General features: G+C 36.4%; 1 protein-coding gene across 3 annotated transcripts in view; it reads left to right on the forward strand.

Annotated features, from left to right (window-relative positions):
- Positions 1–21,611, forward strand: part of LOC123851472 (E3 SUMO-protein ligase RanBP2) — an 81,912-nt gene that overhangs the window by 20,331 nt on the left and 39,970 nt on the right. For all 3 annotated transcript variants that reach the window (XM_045885306.2, XM_045885307.2, XM_045885308.3), the window contains exons 2-7: positions 8,009–8,076; positions 9,543–9,654; positions 10,143–10,295; positions 16,115–16,345; positions 16,670–16,815; positions 18,518–18,710. In XM_045885306.2, coding sequence (XP_045741262.1) covers positions 8,009–8,076; positions 9,543–9,654; positions 10,143–10,295; positions 16,115–16,345; positions 16,670–16,815; positions 18,518–18,710 — 903 coding nt within the window. The remainder of the gene's footprint in view (positions 1–8,008; positions 8,077–9,542; positions 9,655–10,142; positions 10,296–16,114; positions 16,346–16,669; positions 16,816–18,517; positions 18,711–21,611) is intronic.

The raw sequence follows: 21,611 nt of genomic DNA on the forward strand, positions 1-21,611 counted from the left end.
ATTTCTCAGCTGTATCATTTTTTTTTTTTTCTCTAAATAACTGTTATCAACATCTTTTGTAAGGCTGATGTGCTGGTAACAAATTCCTTCAATTTTGTTTGTGTGAGGAAATATTTCTTCCATTTCTTAGGAAGAATAATTTCATGGAGTACTGAACTCTAGGTTGGTTGTTTTTTCTCTCAACTTGAAATATTTCACTCCACTCTTTTCTTCCTTGCATGGTTTTTGAGAAGTTAAATGTGATTCTTACTTTTGCTCCTTTCATAGGTGAGGTCTTCTCTAGCTTAAATGTCATTTGTCTCTTATTTTCAGTAGTTTGAATATGATATGCATAGGTTTTATTACTATTATTATTGGCATTTATTCTGCTTGATGTTCTCTGAGCATGCTGGATCTGAACTTTCTGGATTTATGGGTTTTTTTGTGTAACATTAAGTTGGGGGAATTCCATAGTAATTATTGTTTCAGATATTTCTTCTGTTCTTTTATCTTTTCTCTTTCCTGTAGTCTTATTTCATGGATATTATCCTTTTGTAGTTGTTCCACTATTCTTGGATATTTTGTTTGTCTTTATCTTTTTTTCTCTTTGCTTTTCAGTTTTGTAGATTTTTTTGGAGAGCGCTCAAGTTTGGAGATTCTTAGCTCAGCCATGTTCAGGTTATTAGTAAGTCCATCAAAGGCTTTTCTTCATTTCTATGCTAATGTTTTTGATCTCTAGCATTTCTTTTTGTGCTTACAATTTTTCTCTCTCTGCTTACCTTGCTCATTTGTTCTACTTTATCCATTGGAGTCCTTAGTGTATTAATCATAGTTATTTTAATTCTCAGTCTGATAATTCCAGCATCTCTTGCATATCTGAGTCTCATTCTGATGCTTGCTCTGTTTTTTAATTTTTATTTTTAAAGATTTATTTATTTTAGAGAGAGCGCACATGCGAGGAGGGCGAGGGATAGAGGGAGAGAGAGGGAGGAGAAGTAGACTCCCCACCGAGCGTGGAGTGAGATGCAGGGCTCAATCCCATGACCCTGAGATCATGACCTGAGCCGAAATCAAGAGTTGGACGCTTAACTGACTGAGCCACACAGGTGCTTCTTGCTCTCTCTCTTTAAACTGTTTTTTGCCTTTTAGTAGCCTTGTCATTTTTTTTTTTTCTTACAGCTGGGCATGATGTACTTGGTAGAATTTGAGTAATGTGATGGGGTTTTTATCTCAGACTTGTCCACCCTGAGTTTCCAACAATTGTCAATTATAGTTTAGGTTTTCCTGCCTTGGCACTGGCTCCTGTGGAAGTTTCTCCTATGGTGAGGTTTGATTCTCTGTATTTGTCTCCAATTTTGAGGGGCAGTTAGTGACCTTAACTTCTCTTATGGATCTAAAAGGAGTTGTATTTTGTTTTTTTAGTTTGTTCAAATTTTTACTTTTTGTTAGGACAGAGTGGCTACTTCTAAGCTCCTTACATGCCAAACTGGAAGCTGGATGTCTAGAGTCAATTTTAGTGTTTTTCTTTTTTTTTATTGTGATATGACTATTTAAATAGTTATTCTTTTATCTAATTAAGTCTTTTCCTATTAGCTTTTGTCATATAAAAACTAAAATACTGCTTCTAAAGCTCTTTTTGGGTGATTGGTTTTATCTTTGCACTTCTAAATTGCATTTCTAGATTGGTGTCACTATAAATCTCAGATTTCCAACTTCACCTGGGTCTTCAGTATTCTGCAGTCCATTTGCCTGTCCCTTGCCCCACCCCCCATAAATTGTGGCAAAAAATATATACAATTTGCCATCTTAACCATTTTTAATTGTGCAGTTCATTAGTGTTAGTGCACATTATTGTGCAGTAGAGCTGTGGAATTTTTCCATCTTGCCAAACTGAAGCTCTGCACCCATTGAAAAACTTAAACCGTTTTCCCTTCCTCTAGCCACCTCCATTTGACTTTGTTTCTATGAATTTACTACTTTAGATACCTCGTATCTAAAGTTCATAATGAAGTTTTTGTTTTTCTGAATGATTACTTCACTTAGTATAATGTTGTCAAAGTTCATCCCTGTTGTAGTTTGTCATAGAATTTCCTTTTTAAGGCTGAATAACATTCTCTTGTTTGTATTGTATATACTACATTTTATTCATTCTTTGAGGGACAAGGGTTGCTTACAACCCTTGGCTGTTGTGCATAGTGCTATTATGAATGTGAGTATGCAGATTTCTTTTCAAGACCTTGCTTTCACTTCTTTTGGTTATATACCCAGAAGTTGGATTGCTGGATCATACGGTAGTTTAAATTTTAATTTTGTCATGACCACATTGTTTCCATAATAATTGCACCATTTTACATTTCCACTAACAATACACAAGGGTTCCAACTTTTCCATATCACCACCACCACTTGTTTTCACTTTTTTTCTTTTCGTATAGTAGCCATTCTAATGGATATAAAGTGGTATCCCATGGTGATTTTGATTTCCATTTCCCTGATTGGTGATGCTGAGCATCTTTTTATGTGTTTTTAGGACATTCATACATCATTTTTGGAGTAACGTCTATTATAAAGTCTTGCTTATTTTCTAGTTCGGTTATTTGATTTTTTGTTATTGAGTTGTAGGAGTTTTTTTTTTTTTTAATATATACAGATATTAATCCTTTATCAGCTGTATGGTTTGCACATATTTTCTCCCATTCTGTATGTTGACTTTTTATCCTGTTGATTGTGTCCTTTGATACACAAAAGTTTTTAAGTTTGATGTACTCCTTTTTGTCTATTTTTACTTTTGTTTCCCATGTGTTTGGTGTCAATCACAAGAAATCCATTGCTTAATTAAATGTCATACAGCTTTTCCCCTGTTTTCTTCTAGGAGTTTTATAGTTTTGGATCTTAGTTTTAGGTCTTTAATTCATTTGGGGTTAAGTTTTGCAGATGGTATAAAGTAAGGGTCCAGGTTTACTCTTTTGCATGTGGATGTCCAGGTTTCACAGCACCATTTGTTATAAACTGTCTTTTCTCCACTGAGTATTGTTAGCACCCTTGTTGGAGATTATGTGACCATATATGTGAGCATTTATTCGTGGGCCATGCGCCTGTCCTTGATCACTTCAGTCGCTGTTTTAGAACTTCACTGTCCACGTCAAATTCTTCATATGTTTACTCAACAAACTACCTCACTTCTTCATTGGTAAACTGAGACTGTTGGCAGTGAACCACCAGGCCCTATTCATTCTTCTGTCATCTGTATATTTCCTTTTCAAGGTACCTGCCTGACATCTTTTCTTGTTCTCATCCCTTTCAGTTTCCTGAGCCCTTATTTCGCCCTTTTCTTTCAGATTGTCCTCAACTGGCTGTTTTTCCTTAGCCTAAAAACACAGTCATGCTCTTGTTTGGCCTGAATAACTATCCACATCCATGTCCCATCATTGCCCTATTTCTTCCCTCACTTTGTCAATTAGGACTTGTGAAAATTATTTAGCAGTATTGGTTCCTTAAGAGAGGAAATAGTGTGATACACAAACAGATTTGTGTGTGTGTGTGTCTTGTCAACTTTATGCTTTTCTATAATTTTATTTATTTTTTTAAAGATTTTATTTATTTATTTGACAGAGAGAGACACAGCGAGAGAGGGAACACAAGCAGGGGGAGTGGGAGAGGGTGAAGCAGATTCCCCGCTGAGCAGGAAGCCCAATGTGGAGCTTGATCCCAGGACCCTGGGATCATGACCTGAGCCGAAGGCAGCTGCTTAACAACTGAACCACCCAGGCGCCCCAACTTTTCTATAATTTTATTTTATTTTTTAAAGATTTTATTTATTAATTTGACAGAAAGAGCACACAAGCAAGGGGAGCGGCAGGCAGAGGGAGAGGGAGAAGCAGGCTCCCTGCAGAGCAGGGAGCCTGATAGGGAACTTGATCCCAGGACCCTGGGATCATGACCTGAGCTGAAGGCAGCTGCTTAACAACTGAGCCACTCAGGTGCCCCAACTTTTCTATAATTTTAAATTAAATTTTTTAATCTTCATACAGACTTTTATGACTTAAAACATATCTGCTTATTTAACACCTTCTTTGATGAGGAGTAAGAAGTGTAGTAGGAGAAAGGGGTTTTAAGTTAAGATGCCGTAACATAGATTTATGTGGCATTGCAAAGTCACATTCCAAAGCAATGGAGGAAATACGGATTATTCAGTAGATGTTGCTTGAACAATTGACATTTGTTTAATGATTTTTTTGGTTTAATGATTTATTTTTAAAAATAGGGCTCTTGCCTACAATGTTTACCAAAATAAGTTTCATACTTAAAAGGTAATTTTAGAGAATCTGAAAGAAAATATGAAAAAGACCTTTTTTTACCATATAATCTGAAAAAAGAAATGAACAGTAAAGATAGTTTTTACTGCATAAAAATTGAAGCTTTATCTCACAAACACAGATAAGTGACAATTTGGGGAAGCTGCAGAAAGCCTTCAGTGGTGCCTGGGTGGTGCAGGTGGTTGGGCATCTGACTCTTGGTTTCGCCTCAGGTGTTACGATCTCATGGGTCCGGGGATCGAACCCCGCATGGAGTTCTGTGCTCAGCAGGGAGTCTGCTTTAGAGTCTCTCCCTCTGCTCCTCCTCCGTGTGTGCTCCTGCTCTCCTCCCCCCCCCCCATAAATGGATAAAAAGTAAACCTAGCTCTATTAGTGCATGAACAAATTCAGTGATAGATGAATTTTGCTTCACAAAGATAGGATGAAGGGACATCAAGAGCCAAAAAGTGAGGTTTCTGAGGACTTGACTGCCCAAAGTCAGTATGGTAACTTTCTGGCATCTGCTCAAAACTTAAAAATATCAGAAGGATTGGGAGACCCCACTTTTTCTGGGTCTGTATTCCTACTGAAAACGTAGATTTTTTTTCCCCTTTTGCTTCACTGGAGTTTTCTCTCTTTACTCACTTAGAATACCTGTGTTATGTTTTTAACAGATACACTGGACCCAACCCTGCCTCCCCAAGGTGTAGAGGGGAGTGAGAGGGAGGTGAGGGGCATGGGGAGCCTTCCACTTATTCTACACTTAACTGTTTCACTGTGCCAGACTAGAGTCTTGCTCAGTAAGGGTTGTTTTGTTTTGTTTTGGTCAGGTGATTCTCTCAAACTGATTGCCCCTTAGTTGTGGTTTCACTAGGATAGTGAGAATCTTGTTCGCTCATTCACGTGTGTCTCTAGATGATGAGGCATTTGTTTAAGGGAACCATAGTTTCTCTTTCATTTACATACATTCATTGAATTTCTCACTCTGACATTGAAAGCGCTGGATAGAAATATCATATCAATACCAGCTGTTGGCCTTTGTTTAAAACAGATTCCTTGGGACTACCCCAGTTGGAGAAATGCATTCTGGTTTTAGTCACTGGCTAAACCATAGCAGGCAGGGGCCAGATGAAGTAAAGTTGGAGAGCTAGGCAGGTGCCATGTCATGCTAGTCTTTGGTGGGAAATTTGGGTCTTTCAACACATAATGGAAGCCATGGAAGGATTTTAAATTTTAAGCAAAGGCATAACATGGTTTGTGTTATGTTTCAAATGCTACACCTTTGGTGAATAAATTAGCTGGAAGAAAAATATATAGAGGGAAACAGGAAGGAATTAGCCTTTTCAGAAGGGAGGGAGATCATAGCAGGCTTGGACTTTGGTAATAGGAACAGAGATGTAGAAAAATGGGTGGACTGAGGTAATGTAGAAGGTAGTACTGACAGATTTTGGTGATGATATTTTGCACATAAGTTTAGAGCATAGGAAAAATGAGAGCCAAAAATACATATTTGAGAGTCAAAATACTGTCAGTAGTCGTACATGAGATTCAGTATTTGTCACAGAGGAGATCTCCTGAAAGAGGAGAGGAATTAGAACTGACTCCTGGGGAATTCAGTGTGAGGAAGAGCCTGAGAAGGAGTGGCCACTAAGGTAGAAGTTGAACTAGAGAGCATAGTTATCTCTGAAGTCATGAGAAAGAGTGTTTTAAGATGAGTGTGATTAAGAGTATTTTCTGTAGGTTTGATTTAAAAGGAAAAATTGAAACACTAAACAATGGGGATTAAATTATTATAGTCCATCTGCTGTCTAGTCTACCCTAGATAATCACTTCTTCACCTTATTAGGTTTCTGATCAAATGTCCCCTTAGTAGTAAGACCTTTCCTGACAACTCTCTTATTTTATAAAACGTGATGCCATTGTCTGTGCACTACCACCATTACCAGCTAAGAAAGAAGAAACTCTGCCAACTAAACAGGCAACAATGTTAGGATTCCTCTGATTTGTGAGATGAATACTGATTTTAGCTTTGTTAAAATGTGGTGTACTGTAAATAATTGATGAAATACTATAAAATAGCACTCTTTTCTGCTCCTCTATGCAGGCTTCTTGAAGGCAGATTTTTTTGTGTGTACTACTCGTTTCCCAGTGCCTATTGTAGGCACAATGAACAAATCCTAAATCTGCATTTTTTTAGAAATAATAAATGAAAACATACTGCTTTGTAGACTTCTTTTTTCACTTAATATATTTTTTTTCTGTGTCCTTGTTATAGTTTTCAAAAATTAGATGTTTGATGGCTGTGTACTCTTATCATGTGTGTATAACATCTGGTGTGTCCCAGGATCTTAAACTTTGGAACTCACGGAAATAAAAGGCCAGGGTGTAAACTTGGTTTATTACTGGAAGAATTCAGCTTTTATTTCTGCCTTTTTAATTCCTTTAGTGTAAAATACTGATCTGTAGAGAGAACAGCAAACAGTACCTGGACCAGAGAGTCCCCCATGCTTTAATGGGTTGGAAGTACTTGCCCATAAAGACTTGAATATGGCAAGAGAAGTTTTTAGTATACCTCACCTCCCCTAAGAAAGCAGGTTTCTGTCTGTTTAGTTATCTGTAAAATGAGAGAGTGGCACCATGTGTTTTTTCAGCTTTTGTGCTGATATAAATTCTTTTTTTTTTTTTGTAAGATTTTATTTATTTGAGAGAGAGAGAGAGAGCATGAGCAGGGCAGAGGGCAAGGGAGAAGCAGGCTACCTGCTGAGCAGGGAGTCCGACATGGGACTCGATCCCAGGATCCTTAGATCATGACCTGAGCCGAAGGCAGACGCTTAACTGACTGAGCCACCCAGGCGTGCTGCTGATAAAAAAAAAATTTTTTTTTTAAAGATTTTATTTATTTATTTGAGAGAATGAGAGAGAGAGAGAGCACATGAGAGGGGGGGAGGGTCACAGGGAGAAGCAGACCCCCTGCTGAGCAAGGAGCCCTATGTGGGACTCGATCCTGGGACTCCAGGATCATGACCTGAGCCGAAGGCAGTCGCCCAACCAACTGAGCCACCCAGGCGCCCTAAAAAAAATTTTTTTTTTAAAGATTTTATTTATTTGACAGCGAGAGAGGGAACACAAGAAGGGGGGGTGGGAGAGGGAGAAGCAGGCTTCCCGCTGAGCAGGCTCAATCTCAGGACCCTGAGATCATGACCTGAGCCAAAGGCAGACGCTTAACCGACTGAGCCACCCAGGTGCCCCTAAATTTTTTTTAATTAATTTTATTTTATTATGTTAGTCACCATACATTACATCATTAGTCTTTGATACAGTGTTCCATGATTCATTGTTTGCATAGAGCACCCAGTGCTTCATGCAATACATGCTCTGCTTAATACCCATCACCGGGCTAACCCATCCCCCCACCCCCCTCCCCTCTAAAACCCTCAGTTTCTTTCTCAGAGTTCGTAGTCTGTCATGATCTGCTGATATAAATTTTTAATTTTTGATGTTGTCTTGTCTTGCTGTTCTTAAATTTATTTTTAGTTTTATGATGAGAATTATAAAACATGGAATCATGACTTTTACAACATACATGCATGTCTGCAGGCAGTTTTTTTCCTACCTTTTAGGTGAACAAAAATCAAGTATGTTAATACCTTATTGGGGCAGATTTTTAGTTCTGTGAAAACTTCACAGAATTCAAAATATGAAAAGTTAAAAGAACCCTTAATTTTTTTTTTTTAGAAGTCAATGAAAGGATTCTATTTTGCAAAGCTATACTATGAAGTTAAAGAATATGATCTTGCTAAAAAGTAAGTACCAAACTGTAAACATGCTTTAGTTTTCTAAAGTCATTTCCCCCCCCCCTCATATTCTTACTTGAAATGGGTGAGAAAATACTATGTTTTTTAAAAGCAGTTCTTCCTAAGTATGTCCTGGAAATAAGGTATTATATCACTTCAGACTGATATAAAGGACTAGCCTCAATTCCATGGAGGTTGAGCCTAGAATGAGTATTTTCTGCCTGCCTGCTGCTTGTTTATACTTAGGGCAAGAAATCATTTGGTTTAAAACACTTCAAAGGAATAAAAGAGAACCATGCTTATTTTTAATTTTTTCCTGGTTAGATATCTGGTACTTTAATCAGCTGGAAAAATACCAGTGAATACAAAATTAAACTGTGATTTCTGGGCAGGAGAATAGCTTGTGTAAAAGATCTTCAATTGACTCAATAGGTAACACTCTGAGGCTTTGTCTCACCTCTAAGGCCAAGAAGGTTGGTGATCTGATTTCCTGATTTAGAGTGGCTTGAAGTAGGAAATTAGGAGGGAAGGAGGCAGGCAGGCAGGCAGGTAGGTTAAAGGCATTTATGGGAAGATGGAACTGCTGATATGTAAGGAAATGGTAACACCTTTATTTAACTAGCAGCAATGGGGCTGTCAATCTTGTTCCTTTTTTTTTTTTTTTTAAGATTTTTATTTATTCATTTGAGACACAGAGCTAGAGCATGAGCAGGGAGAGAGGGAGAGGGAGAAACAGGCTCCCCGTCGAGCCAAGAGCCCGATGCGGGGCTCGATCCCAGGACTCTGGGATCATGACCTGAGTCGAAGGCAGAAGCTTAACCATCTCCGCCACCCAGGTGCCCCAACAACCTTGTTCCTTTTTAATATGACCCCTTTTCTTCCAGTTTTGGTCTTTGGTTAAAATATATATTTACATATTTATTTATTTATAATCTTTATTGAGCCTAGGAGATGCTTATTTTCTATCTGTTAATTTGAATTAAGAAGTGGAAATTACCTACATTTGTTAGTTTTTTAGTAATTTTTCCTCTGCTCTGTTTTAGCTGGGAACAGTACTACTATTAAATATTATTTTCTTGTTTAAAAGGTGAATAGTACAATAAAAAGTAAATATTTACTATAATCTTTTTTTAATTTCTATGTAAAATGGTAGTGCTTTATCAAAATATAATCAGGAAAAAGTAATTTATGCGTTCATTTCTTATGTATCGGTAGCATTAGAAGAAACATTTGGTAAGTGTAGTATTTAATGGTAAAATAAGTATATTGTCAATTTTGTATGTATGTGTTTATTCTTTTTATGGATGCTTTTGAGTTTTCTGCATTTCTAGTTTAGTGGTAGTCAATACTTAGAATAACAATATGGATTAGTTTAGTGGTTGCTTTGGTTTAAGATGTACTCTTCAGGTTGGGATTAAATACAGTTCTGAATGTGATAATTTAAAGATTATTTTTGTATTATTATTTTTAAACAGATACATATCTGCATATATTAATGTGCAAGAAAGAGATCCTAAAGCTCACAGATTTCTTGGTCTTCTTCATGAAGTGGAGGAAAATACAGACAAAGCTGTTGAATGTTACAAGGTAAACTGTTTAAGATTAAAATATAGCCTTTGCATTGTCACTCACATGATGCCCAGAGTAATTTATATAATAAATAATTTAAATATATTTTATGAATGTCATAAAAATAAGCATTGGTATGATAGTACTATTAAGCAACATGGATTAGAATAGATCTTTAATTATTTGGCCCAAAGTGCACTGTAATTTAATCATTAAGTTAGCACTTGTAAAAGATTAACACCTATAAATTCTAAGACTAACATGGTTTGAAATGCTGTTCTTATAAGTGTGGTTTTCTTTCTTTTTGGGGAGCACTTACTAATAAAAACATAATTTTTATTTAATCGGCAAAAATTCCAAGACACTTTGTTTGATTTAAACAACTTTGAAATACCATGTTGTCATGTGGAAAAGTTTTTAATGTGGACAATGATAAATTTTTAACTTTTATTTATATGTGAGTGTAGGTACTTTAGGAATCCTAATTTATTATTTTCTGGTTTCAGCGTTCAGTGGAATTAAACCCAACACAAAAAGATCTTGTTTTGAAGATTGCAGAATTGCTTTGTAAAAATGATGTTACTGATGGAAGAGCAAAATATTGGGTTGAGAGAGCAGCTAAACTTTTCCCAGGAAGTCCTGCAGTTTATAAACTAAAGGTAAAAACAGAACAAAGCATAGTAAAAACAGTGGGGAAAACTTAAGACACAACCATTTCTAATATTTGGAATTTAAATGACTTTTCACTAGCAAACCTTAAACCAGTATGTTTGGGAGTTGGTGGGAAATGGGTGAATGTGGTCAAAAGGTACAAACTTCTGTGTATAAAATAAATTCTGGGGATATGATGTATAGTATAGTGACTATTGTTAACCATACTGTGTTGTATATTTAAAAGTTGTGAAGAGAGCAAGTAGATCTTAAAAGTTCTTATCACAAGAAAAAAATTTTTTTTAAAGATTTTATTTGAGACATGAGCTGGGGGGGGGCGGCGCAGAGGCAGAGGGACAAGCAGACTCCCTGCTGAGGGGAGAGGGAGAAGCAGGCTCCCTGCTGAGCAGGGAGCCTCACATGAGGCTTGATCCCAGGACCCTGGGATCATGACCTGAGCCAAAGGCAGACACTTAACCAGCTAAGTCACCCAGGCACCCCAAGAAAAGAATAATTTATAACCATATGAAGTGATGGATATTAAACTTACTGTGGAAATCATGTCACTATATACATATCTTAAATCGTTATGTTGTATACCTTAAATAATACAATGTTATATGTCAATTTTATCTATAAGAAATGGCAGAACAAAATTTTTTCCTTCAAAACCTTTCTGAGCGTATGCCGTTTTATTAGGCACTATTATGTTATACAAATAGTATCACATTTACCCTTATGAAATGATTAATACAGGGATTTTACGGTTTTGTAGCTAGATGGTAGAATTAGGATGGATTTATTTATTATTTATTTAAGATTTTATTTATTTAACAGAGAAAGACCCAGCAAGAGAGAGAACACAAGCAGGGGGAGTGGGAGAGGGAGAAGCAGGCTTCCCAAAGAGCAGGCAGCCTGACGCGGGGCTCGATCCCAGGACCCCAGGATCATGGCCTCAGCCACCCAGGCTCCCCTAGAGTTAGGATTTAAATTGAGCTCTGTCTGATACAGAATTTTTGCTTCATTGGGTGAAAAGGATGACAATTTAGGTTTATTATACAGGTTTTTAAGAACTGTTATCTAAAAAAGCATTGGGGTGCCTTCCTGGCTCAGTCGGTAGAGCATGTGACTCTTGATCTCCAGATTGTGAGTTTGAGCCCCACGTTGGGTGTAGACATTACTTAAAAATAAAATCATTCTAAGAAAAAATATGGAAAGGATTGTGTTAGGGGACAGTGAAATTTTCAAGTAAAAGATAATAGTTTCTCCAGTATGTTATAGATAATTACTAAAAAATAATAGGAAGTTTTTGCTAATTTTTGACCAATGACCAATTCTAATGGTTATTTTTTTACTAAGTAAAATATAGTTTACTTAAGGAACTCTTGGAGAAAGTCTTTCCAAATTTTCTAAGCAAACAGAATTTTAAGTGTGTAGTTGACCCTTGAATGATGTGGGGGCTGGAGCCACGACCCCCTGTGCAGTTGAAAATACTCATGTAATTTTTTTTTAAGACTTTATTTTTTTAAGTAATCTCTACATTCAGTGTGGGGCTCAAACTCAAAATCCCAAGATCAGGAGTCACATACTCTACGGACTGAGCGCCAGGAGCCCCTGCATAGAAGTTTTAACTCCCCAGAACTTCATTAATAGTCTACTGTTGACTGGAAGCCTTAACATAAACAGTCAATTAACACTTGTTTTGTATGCTGTATGTATTATATACTGTATTTCTACGCTTAAATTAGAGAAAAGAACATGTTAAAATTATGAAGAGAAGATATATTTACAGTACTCTACTATATTTGTTGAAAACAATTCTACAAAAATGTAGAACTGCATTTCAAACGTATATTGTTCAAGGGTCAACTGTATATTGTTTTTTAATGGCTCCCCCACCCCCATTATACATGTTTGTGTACATATACATATAAGAATTTTTTTTTATTTTGTTTTAAATTTTATTTGAGATAGAGTGAGTGAGCATGAGTGGGGGGAGGGGCAGAGGGGCAAGCAGACTCAGCTTCTAAGTGTGGAGCCTGACTTAGGGTTCAATCCCAGGACCCTGAGATCATGACCTGAGCTGAAGTTAGACATTTAACCGACTGAGCCACCCAGGCACCACAGTAAAATTTACTTTAAAGTAATTACATTTTTCACAAGAAGTTGCAAAGATTGTACAGAGAGGTTCTTTGTATATGTCACCCAGCTTTCCCCAGTGGCTACATGTTGCATAACTACAGTACAATATCAAAATCAGTAATTTGACATTGGTGTAATGTGTGTGTATAATTTTTCATTTTATCACATGTATAGATTGGTGTAACCACCACTGCAATTAAAGTACAAAACTGTTCCATCATCACAAACATCTCCCTTCATGCTTTTATGGTCCTATCTACCCTTCTTCCCATTATTCTTAACCTCTGGGAACTACTAATTTGTTCTCCATATTTACAGTTATGTAATTTCAAAATGTTATATAAATGGAATCATGCAATATGTGGCCTTTTGATGTTAGGTTTTTTTCGTTCAGCATAATGCCTTTGAGATCAATCCAAGTTGGGTGTATCAGTAGTTTGTTCCTTTTATTGCTGAGTAGTATTTCCACAGTTTAACCATTGACTTTTGATGGACCTTTTGGTTGTTTCTATTTTGGTTGTTTTTGGCTGTTATAAATCTCATATGAACAAGTGTGCACAGATTTTAAAATCTGAGATATTTTTAAAAACCCTACAGGTAAATACCAGTAATATCAAGTTTTCTTGTTTCTGTAATAAGCAGCTGGGTTTTAAATATTAATCTAAAATGTCAGGTCTAAGTATATAGATTTCTTTACCTTTGTGTTAGCCTCAAACATAATTTCCTGTTGGCCTTGACAATCCAATTCATTTGATGACAAGGACATTAAGGAACATATATATTGATAGGAGTTTATTTTTCTTGTAAAATAGCTGCTTCTGAAGGATGTTGGTTTTCTTTAGTAACTTTATTATTTATTTATTTTTAAAGATTTTATTTATTTATTTGAGAGAGAATGTGCACGCTTGAGAGCATGAGCAGAGGGAGTGGCAGAGGGAGAAGCAGACTCCCTGCTGAGCAGGGAGCCGGATGCAGGGCTCCATCCTGGGACTCTGGGATCATAACCTGAGCTGAAGGCAGACGCTTAACTGAGCCACCTAGGCGCCCCTCTTTAGTAACTTTATTTAGTTATTTATTTTAAAAGATTTTTATTTATTTATTTAACAGAGATAGCATAAGTAGGCAGAGCGGCAGACAGAGGGAGAGGGAGAAGCAGGCTCTCCGCCGAGCAGGGAGCCCGATGCGGGGCTCGATCCCAGGACCCTGGGAGCATGACACGAGCCGAAGGCAGTCGTTTAACTGACTGAGCCACCCAGGCGCCCCTCTTTAGTAACTTTAAAGACACTGGTCTGTAGGAGTGCCTAGCTGGCTCATTCGGAGCCTGCAACTCTTGATCTTGGGGTTGTGAGTTTGAGCCCAATGTTGGGTGTAGAGATTACTTAAATAAAAACTTAAAAAAATACACTGTTGTCTAAAGCTAAACCTTCCTTATATTAGATTTTGCCCCCATTTCTTGAAATTGAAATGCATGAGACTCATAACTGTTTAGTAGAATAATTCTGTTTCTCCTAAAAGTTAAGGCTTACTTAAGGTAAATAGTTTTTTGGTATTTGTTTTAATGGAAATATTGGTGAGAGGGCTTTTTCTCTTGAATATGAGAGTAGAGTTTTTGAAAAGCACCCATGAATGTGTTGATCTTTTACTTACAAATTTTTTTTGGAATATTTATTTTAGAGAAAGCGTGAGTGTGCCAATGGGGGTAGGGGCAGAGGGGGAGAGAGAGAGAGAGACTCCAGCAGACTCCCTACTGAGCACGGAGCCTGTCACGGGCCTCAGTCTCATGACTCTTGAGATCTTGACCTGATCTGAAACCAAGAGTCAGATGCTCAACCAACTGAGCCACCCAGGCGACCCACAAATTTTTAAACTTATAAGTAAACTTATACGTAAACTTGTAAGTAAAGTCTAGGTTTTTTTTGAAGATCTAGAAAGGCCAAGTGTAAGTTTATGGAAATGATGTAAAAGAAGGAGAGAGATTGGTGAAGGAGAGGGCAGTGAAACAGCACTAATGGAGAGCTTGGTCTTTGCTGTGGGGAGGGAGCAGTGAAAAGGTGAGTACAAGCTGATAAGGTAAAGTGGAATGATGGCTTCAGTTTTCTCAGTGAAGAGTGAATTGTGATAATAAGTTGAAAGTGTTGAAGGAAAGTGGGAAATGTGAGGAAAGATGAAGAGTATGAAGTAAACCTTTTCAGGGAATGGAGAATTTGAATCTATATAGATAGAGGTCACATATAATTTTGTTCTAGGCATTACCAGTTTGGAGACTTGAGATTATGAAAGTTAGTTAGCCTGGTTGTGATCTCCCCAAATTCCCGAATGCCCTACCCCCTATTGCTCAACTGTTAGTGTATAGATAGGCACAGAGAAAGCAGTTGGTAGGGTTTTTCTAAGGAAAGGTAGAGGGAATTAATTGAGGGGATTAGTAAGCAAACAGTAATTATGGATTTTAGGAATTAGGACATTTTAGCTTGATAGTGAAGGAAAATATGTGTTCTATGGAAAATTAAAACCTGGTGATATGAGTATATTGACAGAAGCTTTTTTTTTTTTTTTAAGATTTTTTATTTATTTATTTGACAGAGAAAGAGACAGAGAGGGAACACAAGCAAGGGGAGTGGGAGAGGGAGAAGCAGGCTTCCGGCAGAGCAGGGAGCCAGATGTGAGGCTCGATCCCAGGACCCTGGGACCATAACCCGAGCCGAAGGCAGACGCTTAACAACTGAGCCACCCAGGCGCCCCTTGACAGAAGCTTTCTTTCCGTGTGGTAGAGACAAATATATGTGGCAGTGAGGGCATGTGTGCCCACAGTGAGGTGAAAGAATAAGAGAGGTATAATGATCTAAGTAGTATGACCAAAATACAGATTTTGAAGACCCAAGTCAATGCTAAGTGGATGGCTGAGACTGGAGTATAGAGCAAAGCCATGAAGATGAGGTAATTACCGAACCGAGTAGCCAGGCTCCTGGGTATCTTTGTACATCTTTCCAATTGCTAATACTAGCGAGGGCTGTTAGGAAGGGAGTGTTTTATTCCAGTTGCTCATGAGGAGGAATGAATGGAAAAGCTGGATAGCATGTCCTTTGGAAGACAGGATTATAAGCAGGTGTGTGTGGGGACATATGATTTGGAGGTGAGCAGTATACTGACCCCACTTCTCTACTTGTGGATAGGCTAGCAGAGAAAAGACCACCATGGCAGAGAAGTAACGGGGGTTATCTCGAGATAACACTCCATTTAGTTAAGGCTGGATGGTGAAGACTCTAAGATAGCAAAAACAGTAGAAGCTTTAAAGTGGGAGCAGAGGGGGTAGGGGTTTGAGTCAGATTTAGGGAGGTGCAGAACAATTTGGGGATAAGGACCCTGGTATGAGGATTGACTGGGGAGGCCTAGGCTTTTGGTGGTGACTGGGGTGTACAGGGATGTGGGGCAGTAGTCCTTGCAGTCTGTGAGGTGTATATGCAACTGTTGCTACTGTATAATCCTAGATGTTTCTCTCCACATAAATTTCTTGAGGTTTAGTTTCTGGTCTGGGAGCTGCTCTCTCTTATGAGAGTTGGGGTATATAAGGTGGTACTTCTGGTGGTAATTTACTACAGCTAGACACGGTGGAATGGTGCTCATAGGAACCATGATGTGTTTAAACTTGCACTGGTATTTCTCTAAATGAATGATGCTTTTTTAATAGGAACAGCTTTTAGATTGCAAAGGTGAAGATGGATGGAATAAACTTTTTGACTTGATTCAGTCAGAACTTTATGCAAGACCTGATGATGTCTATGTGAACATCCGACTAGTAGAACTGTATCGCTCAAATAAAAGATTGAAGGATGCTGTGGGCCACTGCCATGAGGCAGAGAAAAACATAGCCCTGCGTTCAAGTTTAGAATGGAATTCATGTGTTGTACAGACCCTTAAGGTAGGTAAAAACTCTTGGGTCTCTACACTTCTATATAGACAATTAATATACATCCCTTTGTATTTAAGCAGTGCTCTCTAAGACTTAAGTTTCTTTCATTTATGTATAGCAACTGTGAAATGAACTTTTTACTAGGATGTTTTCAGTTTTATGATGGGTAGATTAGAGAGAAATTAAACTAATATATATATTTTTGGTGTTTTTGTAGGCTGGTGTAAACAATATAGTTTTAGAAGTATAGGGATGGGCAAAGTTTATAGGCATAAAACTAATTTGGTAATGCTTGATAAAGTTTTATAATTGAGTGTTTTTTCTACAAAATAGGAATATCTGGCATCTTTACAGTGTTTGGAGTCTGATAAAAGTAATTGGCAAACTACCCATAAAGACTTACTTCTGGCTTATGCTAACCTTATGCTTCTTACGCTCTCCACTAGAGATGTGCAAGAAAGTAGAGAATTATTGGAAAGGTATGTTGACTTAAGGAGAGTGCTTCAGTGTCAATTATAGATTTTCTTTTTGTAGTGATTCAGTTCATTGGTGTAAACATCTTTACTGTATCGCTATTTCTGTAACGTACCCAGGGGTAATAGTTAATACAATAAACCACTTGGAATCTTATTTCTTTTGTGGGGATGTTATAATTGGTTTTGTATGACTTTGATTTTTAGAAAACTGTTATTCAGACTTGATTAAATTACTATAGTTATGTTTCCAATGTTGGCATGCTTAATAAAGTCAATCCTGAAAATGTTCTATTTCATACTTTATTTCAAAAACAATATAATCTTGAGTGAAAATCAAAATAGACTTCCATCTGTCAGGTGTTGTAGTAGAAGTAGTTAGCATCACTAGTATTTCAGAAAACTCTTGATGTTTTAGCTTAGAAACAAGATAACATAATGTACGATTTTTCTGTTTTCCTAAATTTTGATTTCGAGGACTATATCTTCCACTTTATTAAGATAAATTTCATTGAACAGAAACATCACTTGGATTTGTATAAGAATGTTAGTTTAGAGCAGGGGTTGACTAGAGCTTGTAGGCCAGATATGGCTCACTGCCTGATTTTGTAAATACACTTTCATTGGAACACAGCTGTGCCTCTTGTTTTGTATTATCTATAGCTGCTCATATACTACAGTGGTGGAGTTGAGCAGCTGTGACACTGTGTGTCTGCAGCCAGATTAGTATGTGGCCCTATAGAAATAATTTATCAATCCCTGGTTTAGACTGTCCATTTGTTTGAAAAGTAATTCTTGTTCCCCATCTGGTGTTAGGGGGTAGGGTAGTTTTCTTGAAGAATTTCTTAGTGTCCAAAGATAGTAGGGTAAGGGTAGCACCCAGAACCATTTTAACTTTCAGATGATTTTAGAAAATATTTAGGATGTTTTCTTTTGTATGACTTATATATGCAAACATTTTTGGTTACATGAGCAAATGAGGGTGGAAAAGACAATTTTTTAGTAGTACCATAAAAATAATTTAAACTTCATGGATCCCCTGAAGGGGTCTTGAGAAACTCTAGGAGTTCCTGGAACTCACCTCCTATAAACCTACTTAGATAGAAATCATGCTTCACATTTCTATTAAATGTTGCTTTTCTTACAAAATGAAGTTCTGAGTACCATTTAGATTTAAAAGCACTAATTAGTACATTTACAAATAATAGTGAGGAATACAATTTAGGCCTGTAGTTATCTATATAGTAAGAAAAGCAATTATGTTATTGATAACCTTAATATCTTATCAGTTATTTACTTATAATTTGAAAATGATGTGTCTAATTTGAGAAATTCCAACTTCGAATTAAATAACGAAACCATGTGATCAAGAAGAAACTAGAAAATAGTTTTCCAGTTTTTGGTCAGTTATGAAAAATTCTCTATAGTCTGTAATCTTGTCATTTGATTTGTATCTTTTTTGTGATTGGAGGCCTGGAAATAACTGGAATAAGACCTTCTAGACGTTAAGCTTGAAGTATAGGAAGTATGTGGAATAAAAATAAACACTAGATTCATAATTTATAGAGAATAAGGATTATTAGTTTGAATGTGGATGATGAAGTTTGGAATAAATTCCTTTGTTGATTTAATTTTTAATTAACACATGAAACCATGATTATTCACAATGCAATAGGTTTAATACCTGTTTAACAATTTAATATTGCAGTTTTGATAGTGTTCTTCAGTCTGTGAAATCTTGTGTGGGTGGAAATGATGAACTCTCAACTACTTTCTTAGAAGTAAAAGGACATTTCTACATGCATGCTGGTTCTCTACTTCTGAAAATGGGTCAGCATAGTGAAGTGCAATGGCGAGCTCTCTCTGAGCTGGCTACATTGTGCTATCTCATAGCATTTCAGGTAAGCTTTTTCTAGTTTTGGGTGCAGTTGACATTTCACTGAGATTGTTGTATTTTACGTGGAGGTGTGTCCTGATAAATAGTAAAAATATAAATAAATCTGTAGACTTGAAATCAAAATGAAATAATTTGATAGCTGAAAAATAATAAGATATATACAGTATTGGTGAGGTGAAATAGATAACGTTGATGCATTGTTGGTGGCAGTCTGTATTGCTATGACTTCACTGGAAGACTGCTTTGAAGAGTTTGATCTTTTTACTCTGCCATTTCTGGAAATCTGTAATAAGGAAATGGTCTCAAATATGGGTAAAATTTGATTTAAAAGATGTGCATGCATAACTTGGATGAAAACCTAAGTAAGTAAATTTTTGGAGATGGTTTACATAAGCTATGATAGAAGAATGTATTTACCACAAGCACTTCAATATGTTAATTGAAACACATATGTTAATATGTATATAACATTAATGATATATATAACATATAATAATATATTTATCTTTGAAAACATGGTTCCATTCTTTATACATAGAACATGACATGAAGGAAATATGCCAAAATGTGAATGATTATTTTTAGATGTTGAGATGCTGGCTATTATCCCTTCCCAATGTTTTTTTTTAGTTTTAATGTTTTCTTTAGTGAGCTTGTGTTAATTCTGAAATGAGAAGAAATAAACAGTCTGCCAACACCCTGGCTTATAAAAATTATTGGTAGTTTCAGAGAACTGTCTTTTGCTTGAGGGAAAGAAAAGATTCACTAGAGAATTACTTTTAGGGAAGGCTCCTCCTCCTAGTTCATATTATATTGATCTTTTTTAAAACATTTGATACTCAGCTCACAATGTTAAGTGTTCCTATTTGCTCAGCAGAAGCATTAGGTTCATGAAGAATATATGTATTAGTGAAAATTGTGAAGTTAATGACGTTTGCTAATTTATGTAGGCACTAAAAGGTTCTTATGATTAATATTTTAAAGAATCTTCAAGTAGGTGACAGTTATTTTTAATGGAAATTGGAATCTATAAAATATTTTTAAATATATATGATTTTTAAAGTTAATAGAGTAAAAACTAAATTTCTTTCTTAAACCATTCACTCATATCTTTTCTACCATTCACTCATATCTTTTCTAACAGTGACTGTTACCAGTTTTTTTGACTATTTAGAAGTTTTTCTGCTTATGCAAGCATAAAATAACACCCTTTCTTTACTTTTAAAAACTCTTTACCTGAGTGAAGGTATGCTTTATCTGCTGTCTAATATCTTGCTTTTTTCATTGTTTTTCCATTGTCCCGTTTCAGCATATAGACATCTACCTCATTCTCTCTTTTACTTACCACACATTTCCATTGAATGGATAAATAATGGAAACCTCTTCGATGGTTGAATTTTATATTATCATGTGTTTGTAAAGCTTAATTATCAAATGATTATAAGCTTACAGGGGAAGCATGGACTGGCATAGAGGTCCTAAAAAAACATGTTAGGCCAGCTTCTTTAATGGATTTTCAGACTCTTGATCAAGGGAATGCTGTGGTATTAGTATATCTGCATTTTAGCTAGGCATTAAAGTTTGTCTTGAAACCATTTAATTTTGATGAGGAAATGTTGACTTGGGATGATGCAACTGAGTGGATTTATAACTAGTCACAAGTGAGAGCTGTAAAAGGGGCCAGTTTTATGAATGGAGGTCAGTTTGAAATAAAAAATAATGTCACATTTTGTTTCTCACTTTGTGTGCTCTTCAGCATGTTCAGAGACAGAGTTTGCCATCATGTTTAGAAAATGTGGATAAAAGCATAGGTCAAACTAATGTTTCTAAAATTCAAAATCGGAAATTTTTAGATTCATAAGGAATATATTTCCTTTGAAAAATTAATGTCTTTGAAAAAGTGTATCATACGGTTTAAAATTTTAGTGTGTAAGGGTATACTGTGAAAACTCCTTCCTACTTCTGTTCTTTCAGTCATTTACTTCTCTTTCCTGGAGGAATTAATGATACTAATTTCTTGTGAGTTCTTCAAGGAGTGTAAATATTATGCATATACAAGCAAATAGATAAGCACACACTGTCCTACTCCCACTTCCCTTAAAAAGATCCAGATAGAAACATTCTGTACATTGTATTTCCTTTGCTTATTTTCATGAAATAAATGTTGGTGATATTTCCATGTCAGTATAGAAAGGATAGCATGAGTATTGTATCCTCATTTATTTTGATGGTTTCATATCATTCCGGTGTATGGGTATACCACAGTTTTTTGTTTTTGTTTTTTTAACGAGTTTCCTAAAGCCAAGACATTAGGTTACTTTTACTTTTTTTGATATGCTACCTCAAATAATTTTTTTTAAAGATTTTATTTATTTGAGAGAGAGAGAGAGCAAGCAGAGAGAGTTGGCAGAGGGAGAGGGAGAAGCAGGCTCCCCGTGGAGCAGGGAGCCTAACATGGGGCTTGATCCCAGAACCCTGGTATGACCTCAGCCTAAGACGCTTAACTGACTGAGCCACTCAGGCGCCCCTCAGATAATTCTTTAATGAATAACTTGTGACAGTTCACATGTTTAAATTTATGGGTGAAATAAATTCTTGAAAGAAGAATCATAGTGTATCTGTGCATTTATAATCTAGAGCTTTTGCCAATTTTCCAACCTCCCAGAAGTTGTACCAAACTACACTCCCACTACCAATTAAGAAAGTCAGTGAAATTTAATAGCAGTTATTCCAGCCAACTCTGCATTACTTTTAGGATATCTCCAGTAAGTGACCCTTGCCTGTGACTATTTTCAGTGATGAATTTTCACTACTTTTCAAGATAGCCTATTGCATTTTTGATAGTTTGGGTCTTTATGCTTCTTTATGTGGAGTAAAATACCATTTTTCAGCCTGCTACCTATTG

The sequence above is a fragment of the Mirounga angustirostris genome, unplaced genomic scaffold (assembly GCF_029215605.1).
Source record: "Mirounga angustirostris isolate CCGP_5_RB_7025 unplaced genomic scaffold, mMirAng1.0.hap1 SCAF_10, whole genome shotgun sequence".
Lineage (NCBI taxonomy): Eukaryota > Metazoa > Chordata > Mammalia > Carnivora > Phocidae > Mirounga > Mirounga angustirostris.